This window comes from Zalophus californianus, chromosome 2, assembly GCF_009762305.2.
Source record: "Zalophus californianus isolate mZalCal1 chromosome 2, mZalCal1.pri.v2, whole genome shotgun sequence".
NCBI lineage: Eukaryota > Metazoa > Chordata > Mammalia > Carnivora > Otariidae > Zalophus > Zalophus californianus.
The window spans coordinates 196708384-196722549 of record NC_045596.1 but is presented as its reverse complement, the minus strand read 5'-3'; the positions used below and the strand labels follow the sequence as shown (position 1 = coordinate 196722549).

The 14166-nt window shown below is 42.3% G+C and overlaps 1 protein-coding gene across 7 annotated transcripts in view; it reads left to right on the top strand.

The window, feature by feature from the left end:
• Positions 1–14166, top strand: part of MCPH1 (microcephalin 1) — a 251127-nt gene that overhangs the window by 33360 nt on the left and 203601 nt on the right. For 5 of the 7 annotated variants that reach the window (XM_027597818.2, XM_027597817.2, XM_027597820.2 and 2 more), the window contains 2 exons: positions 9478–9565; positions 12631–12745. In XM_027597818.2, coding sequence (XP_027453619.1) covers positions 9478–9565; positions 12631–12745 — 203 coding nt within the window. Of the gene's footprint in view, positions 1–9477; positions 9566–12497; positions 12550–12630; positions 12746–14166 lie in introns of those variants that run through there. The other 2 variants (XM_027597823.2, XM_027597822.2) reach the window with 2 other exon arrangements.

The window sequence follows — 14166 nt, the reverse complement described above, 5'->3', positions numbered from 1 at the left end:
GTTGACTTCTGTGTTATTTTACCTGTTTTCCCGTCATTCTTTGAACACCTCTTTTCTTTCTGGCACAGAAAGCTTGTACCTTCTCTTTCCTGGCCCTGGATTCAGCCATTTCTCCAGGGATCCCTGATTCCTTTTACTGGAAATGGTATTTTGAACCCGTAATCTGGGTGCTAGGGTGCACTCGGTTCCATCGAGTGTTGCTGCTCCTACGCCCTCTCGTGGACAGATTTAGTTATACATGTGTGAATGCATGCCTGTGATTTATAACTCCGTGTGTAGTGAGCCAGGTTCCCCCTGATACCTGCAACATCGGTCCCAAAGCAGGGGCTTCGTTCTAGTCCTCCTCTCCTTTTCCCAGTGTTTGTTTTTGTTCCCTGAGCTCTGTTCTCAGACTGTGAGAAGCCTGATTCCTGTTACCCTTCTTTGCAGGGCAGTTAATCAAGTAGGTGTGTGACTAGTCTCTTCTCCAGGGCTATGCCCTTCCCTACACACACCCCCTCATCTGCTCAGGCTTGGGTTCCCCTCTGCACTGGGCCTCTTCTCTGCACAGATGTCCTCTTTACTCCACCTGGCCCCCATATGGCGAACCCTCTACCTGTTCAAATTCTGATACCCCTCACTGTGCCTTGCCCCTCGCTCTGCGTGGACACCCTCCCCTGCCTGCCTGAGCTCCAGCACCCCATGCTGGGCCATCCCCCACACAGATGCCCCCTTTTCAGGCTCTGGGAAGCCCCCCGATGGATAAGCGCTCCCCACCCATCCACACAAACCTTGTAGATGTCTGCCCTTGCCTCATCTGTGTGGCTCTAGGACGGAATTGTCAGGTGGGAGGGAAAGTTGGAAGGGCAGATTTCTTACCTACTCTTATATTGAGAACACATGGAGAGGGATTGCTGGAATGTGGGAGTTGAGCTCCCAGAGTTCAAGATTATCCTTAAGCTTTTAAAGTTTCTTAAGCCTATTCCTGTGATTAAAAGCCGTGTGTTAGTAGGACAGGTGTTTTTAAAAATGTGCCAATTAGGTTTTTCGGTTTGTGGCAAACTTTCAGTGTTCTCTGTTGGTTAAAAGCAAAGCAACACCCAAATTATCTACTGTTACCAATTAAAACATCAACTCAAAATAAGACATTTTTCCTGTCTCACACAGCATCGGTTTATTGAGAAGATAAGACCTAATATTCATGAATAATATCAGAATAATGGGTTTCTTATAGTTTTAGAGCAACAGTTCTCAATCATGGTCTGGGGACTTCCGTAGTCCGTAGACCCTGTAAGGGGTCAGCAGGGTTGAAACTTTTTATAACGTTAATAAGATGTTATTTGCCTTTTTCCCTCTCATCTTCTCAGGAGGGTACAGTATTGTTTAGGGGGCATGGCATACACAGTACATGGAATGCCAAAGCAGATGTGAGAATCCAACTGTTTATTGACATTTGCAAAAATGTATGGCCATACTACTTTTCTACCAAACTTTTTTTCCTATTTTGGGAAATACTTTTCATAAAACCGTTATTTGTGTTAACATGTATTGAGTTTTATTATTGTTGTTTTTAAATGAATTAACAATTACATATTTTAAGAACTCAGTTTTATTTATTTTTTTAAGAACTCAGTTTTAATTTGTTACAATAAGTATCATAAGTATAACTCAAATAAAAAGGCTTTGAGATCCTTGAATTTTTTAAGAGTGAAGGAGATTTTGAGTCCAAAATACTGCTTCCACAGTTCAGTTTGTGTCTATGGTTTCTGACTGTTTGAGCTCCCACTGTGACTGTGGGTCTTGCTTTGTGCAGGGTGAAAGTGTGCACGCATCCCTCTTCCTCACTCTTCCCTGAGGGAGGTCCTCCACATTGTCTTGTTCCATCTTACTGTTGAAAGGGATTCTTCTCCCACAGATCAGATAGTTTTCCATTGCCCTAGCTTTTGAAGAGGTAGTGAGTGAGGGCAACACGGATGGGGCTGGTGACATAGGGTGTGTTTGGCATAACTAGTGGAGTTGATTGGATGGGAGGGCAGTGGAGCAGGCTTGCAGTGGGAAGTGCCACCATTCCTTAGCTCTCCAGGGAGAAAGAGCTCTTTGGAATGAGTCCAGGCAGGGCTTCCCAGAGGGAAGGATGACACAAGCTGCTTTGTTCCCTGTTGGCTCTGAAGTAGCAGCAATTGGGGATCAAAAAAGTTGGTTCTGCTTTTAAGGGAATCGCTTGGAACACTTCTGCTTGACCACTAGATGGGAGCATAGTGGTATTTTACATTTCTGAAGAAAAGCAGAAATCCAACTGGTGAGCTTTTATTCATTCAGTAGATTTTGATTGAGTGCCTGATAAACACGGGTTTTAATGTGGTGGCTGTGCAGTATTTTACTAAGCGTGTGAGCACACAAGTTGTTTGCATGCATAGAATGGCATCACCAGTATTACGGGCCACCTGTTTCTTTGTTGTGAGAGGTCTTATATAAACCCACGTCGATTCAGGAAGTGTGTCTGTGCATCTTCCATGCCACCAAGTGACAGATAAATTGTTGGGACACTTACTGCCAGTAAAGACGAATATATCTTCTACATCACCTGGGTCAGGCACACGTTTTACCCAGTTGAATCAAGCCTTTCCCCAAATTACTAACAGGTAGAGGATACTTATGAGTTTCGTGAACTTGGGCAAATGATCTCCTGTGATCCTCAGTGTCCTCAGTTGTTAATGTGAGAAAATGATAAGACAGTATTTATCCACCAGGATTGGTATGAGGTTCTTATGAGCTGGCTGAGCTTTATGATGCTGCTGATTATAACTTAAATACCATGGATATGATGGTGCATTTATCCTGATTCTTTTTTTTTTAAAGATTTTATTTATTTATTTATTTTGAGAGAGAGAGAGAGCATGAGAGGGGGGAGGGTCAGAGGGAGAAGCAGACCCCCCGCCGAGCAGGGAGCCCGATGCGGGACTCGATCCCGGGACTCCAGGATCATGACCTGAGCCGAAGGCAGTCGCTCAACCCACTGAGCCACCCAGGCGCCCGAGTTGATTCTTTTCATCCAAGTCTTATGTCAGGATGCTTCCTGGTGTTTTGTTGCTTTTGCTGTTTTGTTGCTTATAACAGTGGGAAATAGGTGACGTTTCACTTGAGTAAGAAGAAGGTGGTAGGCCCTGTTCAGGGTTCAAATTGGTTATTAACGGACCTTTGTTTAAAAAGAGGCGTTCCTAAGAAATATTTTTCTCCTTGTTCAGTTTGTCATTAGTGCCCGTTTCTCTCATTTTCTTTCATTTAGATCCATTATTCTGCCTACCCCATTCACTATCTGCTTTCTCTGGGCTTAGGTGATTACTTTGTTTTTTTAAAAAAATCAACCTTACAAAAATGTAATTTACATAAAATGAAGTGTAATCCATTTGAAGTATACAGTTCACTGAGTTTTGATAAACGTAATACCCGCGTTACCATCACTCCCATAGTCAAAGTGGCGTGAACATTTTCATCACCCCGAGAAGCTCCCCTGTGCCCCTTAGCAGTCCTCCTCCCTGCCCCGAGCCCCCTTGGACCCTTGACACAGCTGTACCGCAGGGCTACCGCTCACCTGGTTTCTGGCCCTGCAGCGTAGCTTTGCTTATTCTGGGGTCTTATATGAAGGGACTCATCCAGTATGTGTTATTTTGTGCCTGGCTGGTTTTGTTCAACATGATGTTTTTGAAATTTATCCTTGTTGTTATGTGTATCGATATTTTAATTTTTTTTAGAGCTGAATAGTATTCTGTTGTATAGCTATACCACAGTTTGTTTATCCATTCACATGTTAATGGACATTTGGGTAGTTTTCTGTTTTTGGTTATTATGAGTAAAATTGCTATGAATAATCACATTCTTGTCCTTATATGTTTTCATCACTTTTGGCCCGTTACCCAAACTGTTTTCCAAGGTGGTTGTGTCTTTTACATTCCTACTGGCAGTGCATGAATATTCCATTTGCTCCACATTTTCACCAACGCTTGCGATTTACCAGTCTTTAATTTTAGCCATTCTAGTGGATTTGTAGTGGTATCTCATATGTTTATTTTTTTGTAGAATTTTTTTTATATAATTCACCCATCAGAAATGTACAATTCAGTCATCTTTTATGTTGTTGTTTTTTAAAGATTTTATTTATTTGAGAGGGAGAAAGCACACGTGTGTGCACGAGTGGGGGGAGGGGCAGAGGGAAAGAATCTCAAGCAGACTCCCCGCTGAGCGTGGAGGCCCTAGTTGGGGCTGGATCTCACAACCCTGAGATCATGCCCTGAGGTGAAATCAAGAGTCTGATGCTTAACCTACCAAGCCACCAGGTGCCCCTTGTTGTTTTTAAGTAAACTCTACACCCAGCATGAGGCAGGAACTCGTGACCTTGAGATCAAGAATCACATGCTCTACCGACTGAGCCAGCCAGGGGCCCCTATAATTCATTGTTTTTTAATATAATTAGAGTTTTGTAGCCACCAACACAATCAATTTAAAACATTCTCATACTCTAGAATGCGACCTTGTACCCTTTACATCACCCTCCATACCCCCCAGCCCAGGGCAAATACTAATCTACTCTCTGTCTCCATGGATTTGCGTCTTCTGAATATGTCATGTAAGTGGAATCATACAGTGTGTGGTCTTTGTGTCTGGCTTTCTCTTCAAATAGTGTTTTCAAGATTCCTCCATGTTGTAGCATGTATCAGAATTTCACTTTTTTTAAATTATCAAATAATATTCCATTGTATGGCTGTATCACATATATCCATATCATGTATGATTTGTAAGTATTTTTTCCCATTTTGTGGGTGGTTGTTTTTATATATGTCCTTTACAGTTTCCTTTGAAGCAAAAGGTTCTAATACTAATGAAGTCCAGTTTATTTTTTGTTTCTTATGCTTTCGATGTCATTGAAGAAATTATTGACAAATCCGAGATCAGGAAGATTTACTTCTATATTTTCTTCTGAGAATCTTATAGTTTTAGCTCTGACAGTTTAGATCTTCAGTCGATTTGGAGTTAGCTTGGTGTGAGGTAGGGGTCTGATTTCATCCTTTTTTGTGTGGGTATCTGGTTGTCCCAGCACTATTGTTGAAAAGATGATTCTTTCCCGGTGACTTCTGTCACTGATTTTGACAAGAGTCAAAATCATTTAACCAGGGGCTTCTGGGTGGTTTAGTCAGTTAAGCATCCCACTCTTGATGTTGGCTCAGATCATGATCTCATGGTTGTGAGCTCTGCTTCAGGCTCTGCACTCATCAGGGAGTCTGCTTGAGGTCACCTCCCTTCCCCCGCCCTGCCCATGATCCCTCTTCCTCTCTCTCTTAAAAAAAAAATAAAAAATCAATTAACCATACATTTGAGGATCCCCTCTGGCTTTGGTATGTATTTCCCTGATGACTTGTCCTGAGTGTAAGATTACATGCTTAGTGACTATTTGTCTTTGGTTTAAATCTTTTGCCCATTTGTAAAAATTGGGTTTTTGTCTTTCTGATATTGAGGTACAGGTGATTTTTGTATATTATTCATATCAATATTTTTGGTCAGATACACATACTGTAAATATCTGCTCTCAGTCTGTGACTGACTTTTCATTTTCTTTGCTGTGTCTTTCAAAACACCAGTTTTTTATTTTGTTGAAGTGCAGTTTTTCATTTTCTTCTTTCATCCTTTGTGTTTTTGATATTCTGTCTGAGTGTCTTGGCTTACTTCGAAATTGTGAATCTTTTCTTCCATTTTCTTCTGGGAGTTTATAGTTTTGGCCTTTATGTTTAGTTCCGTGACCTAGAGCATGTGTGCGTGCACGTGTGTGTGTTTAAGATGAGGTCAGAGTGTCTCTTTCTACAGTGATGACATTTGCTCCTTCAGAAAATATCTTTTGAGTACTTACTGCCAGGCCCGGAGGTTACTGTTTTAACTAGACAGGCGTATCCGCTCCCTTCATGGAACTTAGTTTTTATGAAAGAAACAAGTTTTGTAAGTGCAGGGTTTAGTGAATCCCCTGAAGGGAACAGGAGGGTCTTAGCCACAGTGCCCGTTTGTCCTGACAGTGGCTGTGGAGGCCTCTTGTAGTTGGTGACCTGTGAGCTCAGGCAAAGAAGACGAGAAGGAACTAGGTGTTCAGAGACTTGGGGACCAGTTTTCTGAGGAACAGGTCATGGCCTGAGATGGGGTAACGCCAGTGTGTGTGAGGATCTCAGAGTGTCCGTGGTTGAGATCTCTGGGGAGAGGAAGCTTAGAGGCAGGGATGTGTTCCTGCAGGGCTGTGGAAGGGATTTGAATTTTATGCACGTCTCTATCTTTATTCCTCAGTATGCCCTCTCAGTGTCAGACGTACATGTGGGGCTGCCTGCTGGGCGAATTCTTGTGGATGAAGCGCAGGAGAACTTGCTGTCTTCTGTTAACTACCTCCTGACTTCATTTTCTGTCTTGGTTTAGGTGCCATTTCTTTCCCTGTTGTGCCAGCCAGAGCCCTTTGAATCAGAATGCCTAGTTTCCTGTTCCCATCCTGTTATGGAGAGAGGGCCCCTCACACACAGGAAAGAGAGAAGTCAGCTATTATTACAAGGCTTGTAGTGAAACATGGTCCCTTTTTAACCCCTTCCCCCAGTTCCAGTTCCCCAGAGGTAACACCTCTCCACCCATGCATCTTGCTGCAGCTGTCTTGACCTCTGTACTCCCAGTTACCATGGCCCCACTGCTGCCTTACTTTCCAGTTTCTGGTACTGTCTAGATTTTGTAGTTGGGAAATGCAAATTTAGCTCTCCAAGCGGCCATGTTCTGGGGGACCCCACGCTATGTACGTGCCCCTACTCATTGCACCCACACTGCTTCTCTCCTGATTCAATGAATAAAATCTGCAGCTGATGAGCTAAATCAGCCATTTTGCTTTACATTATTACAACCGGGAAAGTTGTTTTTAGCTGAATCTGAAAATGCACACAGATACATTTCCTTTTGTGTGAAACTTTGTCCTACCTGAGCTCAGCCTGGTATCCTTGAGTCCAGCACGCCCCTGGTCCTAGTCGTCTGAAAACCGAGCCTGTCACCTGCTTTGGTGGCAGGAGCAAGTGGGGTTCAGTGGCCCTGACTGTGGGCACAGTTGGGGTGCGGCTGCTGTTGTTCCTCAGACCCACCCTTGCTGCCGGAGCCCTTGAGGTCTGAGGAGAGGAGTTCAGTCCCTTGTCCTCCCTCGTCCAGCTTCCAGGCTTGGGTTTCCTTTTCTGTATTTGCTTTTCAGTTCCCCAGACATCTCTTATCTACTCTTTATTTCTGTTGGTCTGTGTCATTTTGTTTTACTTTACTCTCATTTGAATGGGGTTTCGAGGGCAGGAGAGAAAAACATATGTGCTCAGTCCACCAGTTGTAACAAGAGCTCAGGAACATTCCATTTTTATTTCTAAATACTGCTCATTCAAAGATCTCCACCCAGTCCCACAGCTTTGGTGAAACTTGTGGCGTCTCCTACCCCCACAGTCCCTGACCGGACTCCTTGCCCTCAGTATTCCTGTGCTGAAACACATCCTGCAGAGTGGCCTGTCCAGGGCCCCCCACCTCGCCTAGCACCTGGGACCCGCAGCACGAGGGCCGTTGAAGCCCATGGGCTTGGCAGCAGACACAGCCCTCCGGGCGACCTGTGTGACCTCCTTGTCCTTGGAAATCCTTGCTCCAGTGCATTCACTGCAGTCACACCAAGTGGTGTCTGTTTTCCCAGAGTTGTCATGCTTTTGTTCGCTTTGCTTGGGCTTTTGTCTGTGCTCTTCTTCCAGACGGAAGATCTGCATCCTCCCAAATCTGCCTCCTCATCAGAATTTAATCTGGTGGTCGCCTCCCACCTAAAGCTTCTCCTGGCTCCCGTAGTATCACTTGTGCTCTCTGGCTTCTGCTCTACCTTGTTGTTGTTCTCTTATTATAATTATTGTGCTGTGTTTTTTTTTTTTAATTTTTTGCATTTTTTGCAAACTTCTTTCATGGCTGGCTTAAAAGACAGTTGCATTGTTCTGTCTGCCTCTGCAATGTATCGGGATCACACACACACACACACACACACACACACACAGCTTTAACTTCATTGTATGCTCATGAGAGAGAAATGAGAAAGGCAAATGAAGCCTTCTTGTGCTAAAAAACGGTACTGACCTCACATGCCCTCAGAAGGGGCTTAGGGACTCCAGGGGTCTTCTACTACACTTTGAAATTCATTAGCCTAGCGGTAAGTAGTATTGTCAGTTTGGTGTGTAATCTTCCAGACTTTGCTTAAAATGAGAAATACTGTGTTATATATAATATACAGCATCATATTTACGTTTCTGAAGTTTTGTGTTTATTCTTAATATATATATATTTTTAAAGATTTTATTTATTTGACAGTGAGAGATACAGCCAGAGAGGGAACACAAGCAAGGGGAGTGAGAGAGGGAGAAGCAGGCTTCCCGCGGAGCAGGGAGCCCGAGGCGGGGCTCAATCCCAGGACCCTGGGGTCATGACCTCAGCCAAAGGCAGATGCTTAACAACTGAGCCACCCAGGCGCCCCATTCTTAATATATATAAGAAAGTTTTCTATATGAATTTGATATATTTGCCCTATTCTTCTTTTGCATTGTATTTTAATTATATTTTCAACTGTCATTTGCATACTAAATGTTGAACAGTGACAGGTTTATGAAATATAGTCGGAGATGCGTGTAGGGGCTGTATTTTAAAAAGATTGAAACAACAGGTAGGTAAGATTATTTTGTAAACACAGGAATGATTGAAGGCTTTTGATCAGGGTTGTGGAGAGATGAATAAAACGTTTTAAGCTTAATCTTTCAGTAATAATATGAATGAATGAGAAGAGTAGGAACTATAGGTAAGGAGATCATTTAGAAAATTATTGTAATTGTTTAGATTTGAGTGTCTGAATGCTTGGAAGTAGGTAATGGTCCGGGGATTCCCAAGACAGGCAGGGAGGTGTGAAGGCAGTGTAGGGAGAGTGGAAATGACAGACTGATGACAGACAGTTACGGGTGGTGGGGCACAGCCTGGAGAAGCTGGGATCGCCCAGCCAGCTCTCCGTTGAAACATCAGTTTTGGGGGCAAGATAATCTTTCTGGCCGAATTTCTTTAGGGCCCTTCTAGCTCTAGGTTATTCCTTTCATGTCCTGTTTACCCTTCTACTATTCATTTAACAGCATATGCTTATACCGTGTGTGTGCCCCGCTCTCCTCAGTCTGAAGGCTGTTACACGTCTAAAGTTACTGCATAAAAACCGCTTCCCTTAGCTGCTTCTCACTTCTCCTTTATGCTTTAAAAACACTGTAGAGAGACTGTTTTGGAAAGTTGAATTTATATTGCCCTTTGTATTTGGTTATAGATGTACTTACTGTAAAAGTCATGTCTATTCACATGGCCTGTGCATCTCTTAAATTGCTGAGTGATATATATGCGCTGATGCGATGCTGTGTGGCTAACAGGAACACATTATGCTCTGTTAATTTAATCACACAGATGCCGGACAGCTGGAGCACACATCGATGAAGCACTCTTCCCTGCAGCTAACACTAGGGAACACCTACCAAGCCTAATTAAAAAAAAAGTAAGTATGTGATTTCGACAGTGGCAGTTATGAGTGTATTCATTCTTTTATTCCTAGAAAATGACACTTTGTGGAATATATATATTATATATTAAGAGGTGTTTTAAGTGTTGGAGTTGATGATACTGTTCTTTCCACATAGGGGTTTTAAGAAAGTTACAGACATTAGTGTATCCTTTAAATGCCTTGATGTAATTTGTGAGAAGTGGAAGAGCTGTGTCTGGCCAGTGGAAAACTAAAAGTTGCCAGGAGACCAGCAGCCATGCAGGTGCACTGGGAACTGCTTCAGAATTCGGTTTTTTATGTCTGCAGCAAGATACCTTTGTACTGCTGTTTAGCTGGAAATTCTCAAGTCGGATGCAGAAATATCCAAGTTATTTATTAAATAGTTAAGTGCAAACATAAAGACACTGCTTTCCTCTGAGGTCTAGTTCACATTTGATTCACAACATTTTCACTCTTTTATTATTTAAAAGTTTTAATTGTGATTTCTTTATTTGAGGTAAACTGGTTTACTAGGAAACGTCAGAGTTGCTTTGTTTTTACGTGAGGATCCCTGTTGGGGAGGAGATTTGCAGGCTTTGTCCAAACTGAGTTTAGACAGACTAGACCCATACATTTCCTGTAGGTTAAGGAAGACGATCCTGTGGGCGTCTCAGATTTTCTGTAAATGGTGAATCCTGTATCTCAGACATTTCATCTCGGGCAGGCCGGGATTTGCAGGGCAGTGATGGACAAACTTAACTCCAGTTTCTGTCCGGATCTCCTTCAGTTAGAGTGATGGACAAATTTAACTCCAGTCTCTGTCCAGATCTTCTTCAGTTAGAGTGATGGACAAACTTAACTCCAGTCTCTGTCCAGATTTCCTTCGATTAGAGGTGAATAGAGCCTCTAAGTCCCCACTCTTGAGTGATATGCCAAGCAATAGCTGTGTCTGCCCTTTTAGAAATAAAGGACTTATTTTAAAAACACATTAATAATATGAGTGTATTTTCATCGTAAAACATTGGGTAAACACAGATAAAGGCAAATACCTCTTTTAATGTCTCTTTCCTCAAAATAAGCAATTTTTGGTTTGACTTGGGTCCTTGCGGATGGTCTCCAGTACACGTACATTACAGACACATGCACGCATATGCACACAAACGCGCACACACGTTTTGTACAGTGAGGTTCTGTGTTACATGTATTGTCTGGGAGATTGCTTTTTTCTTCTTCACGTAACAGTGTGTTTGACCATTTCATGACAGTGTATAGTAGCTCTTCACTCTTCCATATTTATTATACAGCATCAGTGTGTCGGTCTTGGATTCGTGCACCCTTAAATCATTGTCAGTTTTTACTAAGCACGTTGTTTATGTGACATGTTTGATTTTATTTCTCCAGGTGGATTGTCTAGAAATGAAGTGACTGGGTCAAATGTACATGCACTTTAACAGTTCCACCACTAGTGTACAGGGGTACCTGTTTCTTGACACAGTGACTAGTGCTGCATATTATTAATCTTTGTCATTTTCCCTGATCTGAAGCATAAGTAATGATTGCTTACCCACTTCATTTAAATGTCCACTTGTGCCTGAAAACATTTCCTTTCCCTTTTCTAAGTGCAGTTGCAAAGCGAACATGACTTCAGACCATATTATTTTGGGCTCTTTGACAAGGTTCTTGGCTTCCCTCTCCCTTCTTTCTGTTGCCAGCCTGACCCTCTTGCTTGCTGTTCTTAAATTCACCAAGCGTACTTGTGATTTAGAGCCATTGCATTGCATATCTGTTCCCTCTATCTGGAACATGCTTGCCCCAAACTTCATGCACGTGACCATTTTTCTAACTTTGGTAGGGCTTTGTGCCAGAGTTCTTGTCTCAGGGAGACCCCCTCTGACTGCCCTGTGTACAGTGGTGTCTCCCACTGCTCCAGCTCTCCTGATCCCACTCTCGTGCTGTTTTCCTGTCTGTCCCGGGGACTCGCCCCTTTCTGATATACTGTAATAAGGGTGGCAGTTAGCTGGGGTTCAGTTGCCAACAAAGATTCACAGGACCCTAAAGGATAATGTTTGAGAATCTGGGGAGCACCCTGGGACCAGGGAGGCCCAGGGGAGACTCTTGTGTTGTGCTGGTCATGTACCTCTCTTGTCAGTACATTACCTCCCCCAACAGCAGAGCCCTCCCACTGGTGATAGGCAGTTGACCAGCTCTGGGAGTACAAATGCTCCCGGATTCTCTGGACTCATGGTTACAAAGCAACATTGTTCGTTAGGACATTGCATGCTGTGCTTGTACTTCGGGGAAAACAGTTCAGGCCAGTTCCAGGCCTGCTGGAATTAACCCTCTTGACACACATAACCTCTATTTTACTTATTAATGATGTTTATTTTCTGTCATTCTTTATAATAGAGTATAAGCTCCTGATAGCCAGAATCTTCTTCTGTTCCAAGACCAGTGCCTGACACATATATTTTTGTTAAATAATGAGTGAGAGCAAGATGCTCAGTCAAGAACACAGGTGTGGGTGTGGGAAAGTTAACCGAAGACATTCTTTGGACATTAGCCTCAGGCTTCATCCTTTTGTCACACCTTGTATGTGTATTTCGAGTTTTGGGGTTTTACTGGCTGAATAGAATTACTGTGATTTAAAGGCAATATAGCAGGATTCAATATTGGTTCTTTTCTTTGGTAGTTAGACAATAATTGTTTTTGTACTTTGTTACCATGTTATGATTTTGGGGGAGGGGGAAGGAGGAGAGATAATTTTAGAGTAACAAAAATAAGGAAAACGACTCATTTTGTTTAAGAACCTTCATGGAAACTAAGATTGCTGGGATCCTGAAAATGCCTCAGAAAAACGTAGCTACTTAGTGTACAGTCTTGTATCTAGTCTTTCAGTTCTGCTTCAGTTCTTAGGCGCGGAAAGAAGGAAATATTGTGGTTTCACATGCAGTGCAAGAAATGCCTCTGTCAGAAGGTTTTACTTGCGGTGTTGTTGACAGGTATCAGAAGCGTTGGGAACAGGTTGTCTCGTTACACAGCTGTGGTACAGTAGTATTCATTTTTATGTCCTTTCTGCACAGAGGAAGTGTATGCAGCCCAAAGATTTTATTCCTAAAACACCGGAACACGATAAAAGGCTTCAAAAGAAATTTGAGAAAATGGCTACAGAGCTACAAAGGCAGAAGAGAAGTCTGGGTGAGTCCAGGAATCCAGCGCGGTCCCATGCACCTGTTTCAGCTGCCGGACGGCCGGTGGTTCCCTGGGCGGATCTGGCTGCGGGAGACTGGACCGCTGCTGCCGGAGGGCCATGGTGTGAGCTCATGGGCCAAAGTCTCCATCACTCACCACGTCGATGGAGCTTTTTACTTCAAGGAATGACTATGGAAAAACAGATTTTGACTAAGAAGCCCTAATAGAATAAACCCCTGTTCATTTCTTTGTTCTTTGTATCTCACTTTGTGTTTTTAATACTTAGTCTTTTTGTTTTGTTACCTAGAATAGGGAAATGTTAGATAATATATTCTTTCCTTTATTTCACTTTAAATATAATTTTTATCTTTCAAGTATTCCTCACTAAAGCTAAAAAAAAAAATGAAACACATTTCACATTTCACTGTCTTTGGGCTTTCAGAATACCTATTTACAAATTAGCCCATAGTTGTATTTTTGCTCTTTTAAAGGTATATTTTCTTTTAACTTTGCCTTTTGTTTGCTTTTTTTGCCTCCAACAGTTTGAATTTTATGTTCATTGGTCCATTTTTCTTTTTTTTTTAAAGATTTTATTTATTTATTTGACAGAGAGATAGCGAGAGCAGGAACAAAAGCAGGGGGAGTGGGAGAGGGAGAAGCAGGCTTCCTGCTGAGCAGGGAACCCGATGTGGGACTCGATCCCAGGACCCTGGGATCATGACCTGAGCCAAAGGTGGATGCTTAACAACTGAGCCACCCAGCCTCCCGGTCCAGTTTTCTTTTTAAATATCCTACTTGGAGTTCACAGAGGTATTTGAATTCTTTTTCCCCCTTCTGTGCATCAGTTTGTATATTGTCTATTGATCTTTTTTTTATAGTTCGTTAATATGTTTTTCTGCCATGTCTAATCTGCTATAAAATCCATTTATACAGTTCATAATTTTGGTTATTTTATTTGCAGTTCTAGGGTTTCTGATTTTTTTTATAGATTCTGTTATTCTGATTAAATCACTCACATTTTTTCTTTTCATCTTTCTTTGCTTCTCTCTGCAATATCTAGAACGCCTCTGTTGTTTTATATGATGTTTTTTCTCTTGTTTTTTGTCATATACGTCCTGTCTCTTAGTAGGAATGGATGGTTTTTGTAATTGAAGACAAGTCATTAGTTATAAAATATGTTTGAAGCTCTAGGCGTTATTATTTTCTTAGACACAAAGTTTCTAGTTTCCTCTGCTAAGCAGATGGAGTAGGGCCTTGTTGGCTTTATCCGGACTGATTTGAATAGGAGCTTCACTGACTTTCGGTAAGGCTTGGTAGACTTCTGATTTGACATTGATGCCAGAGTGGCCATCTAGACCTTTCCTTTCCTTTTTTTTTTTTTTTAAGATTTTTATTTATTTATGAGAGAGAGAGAAAGAGAGACAGCA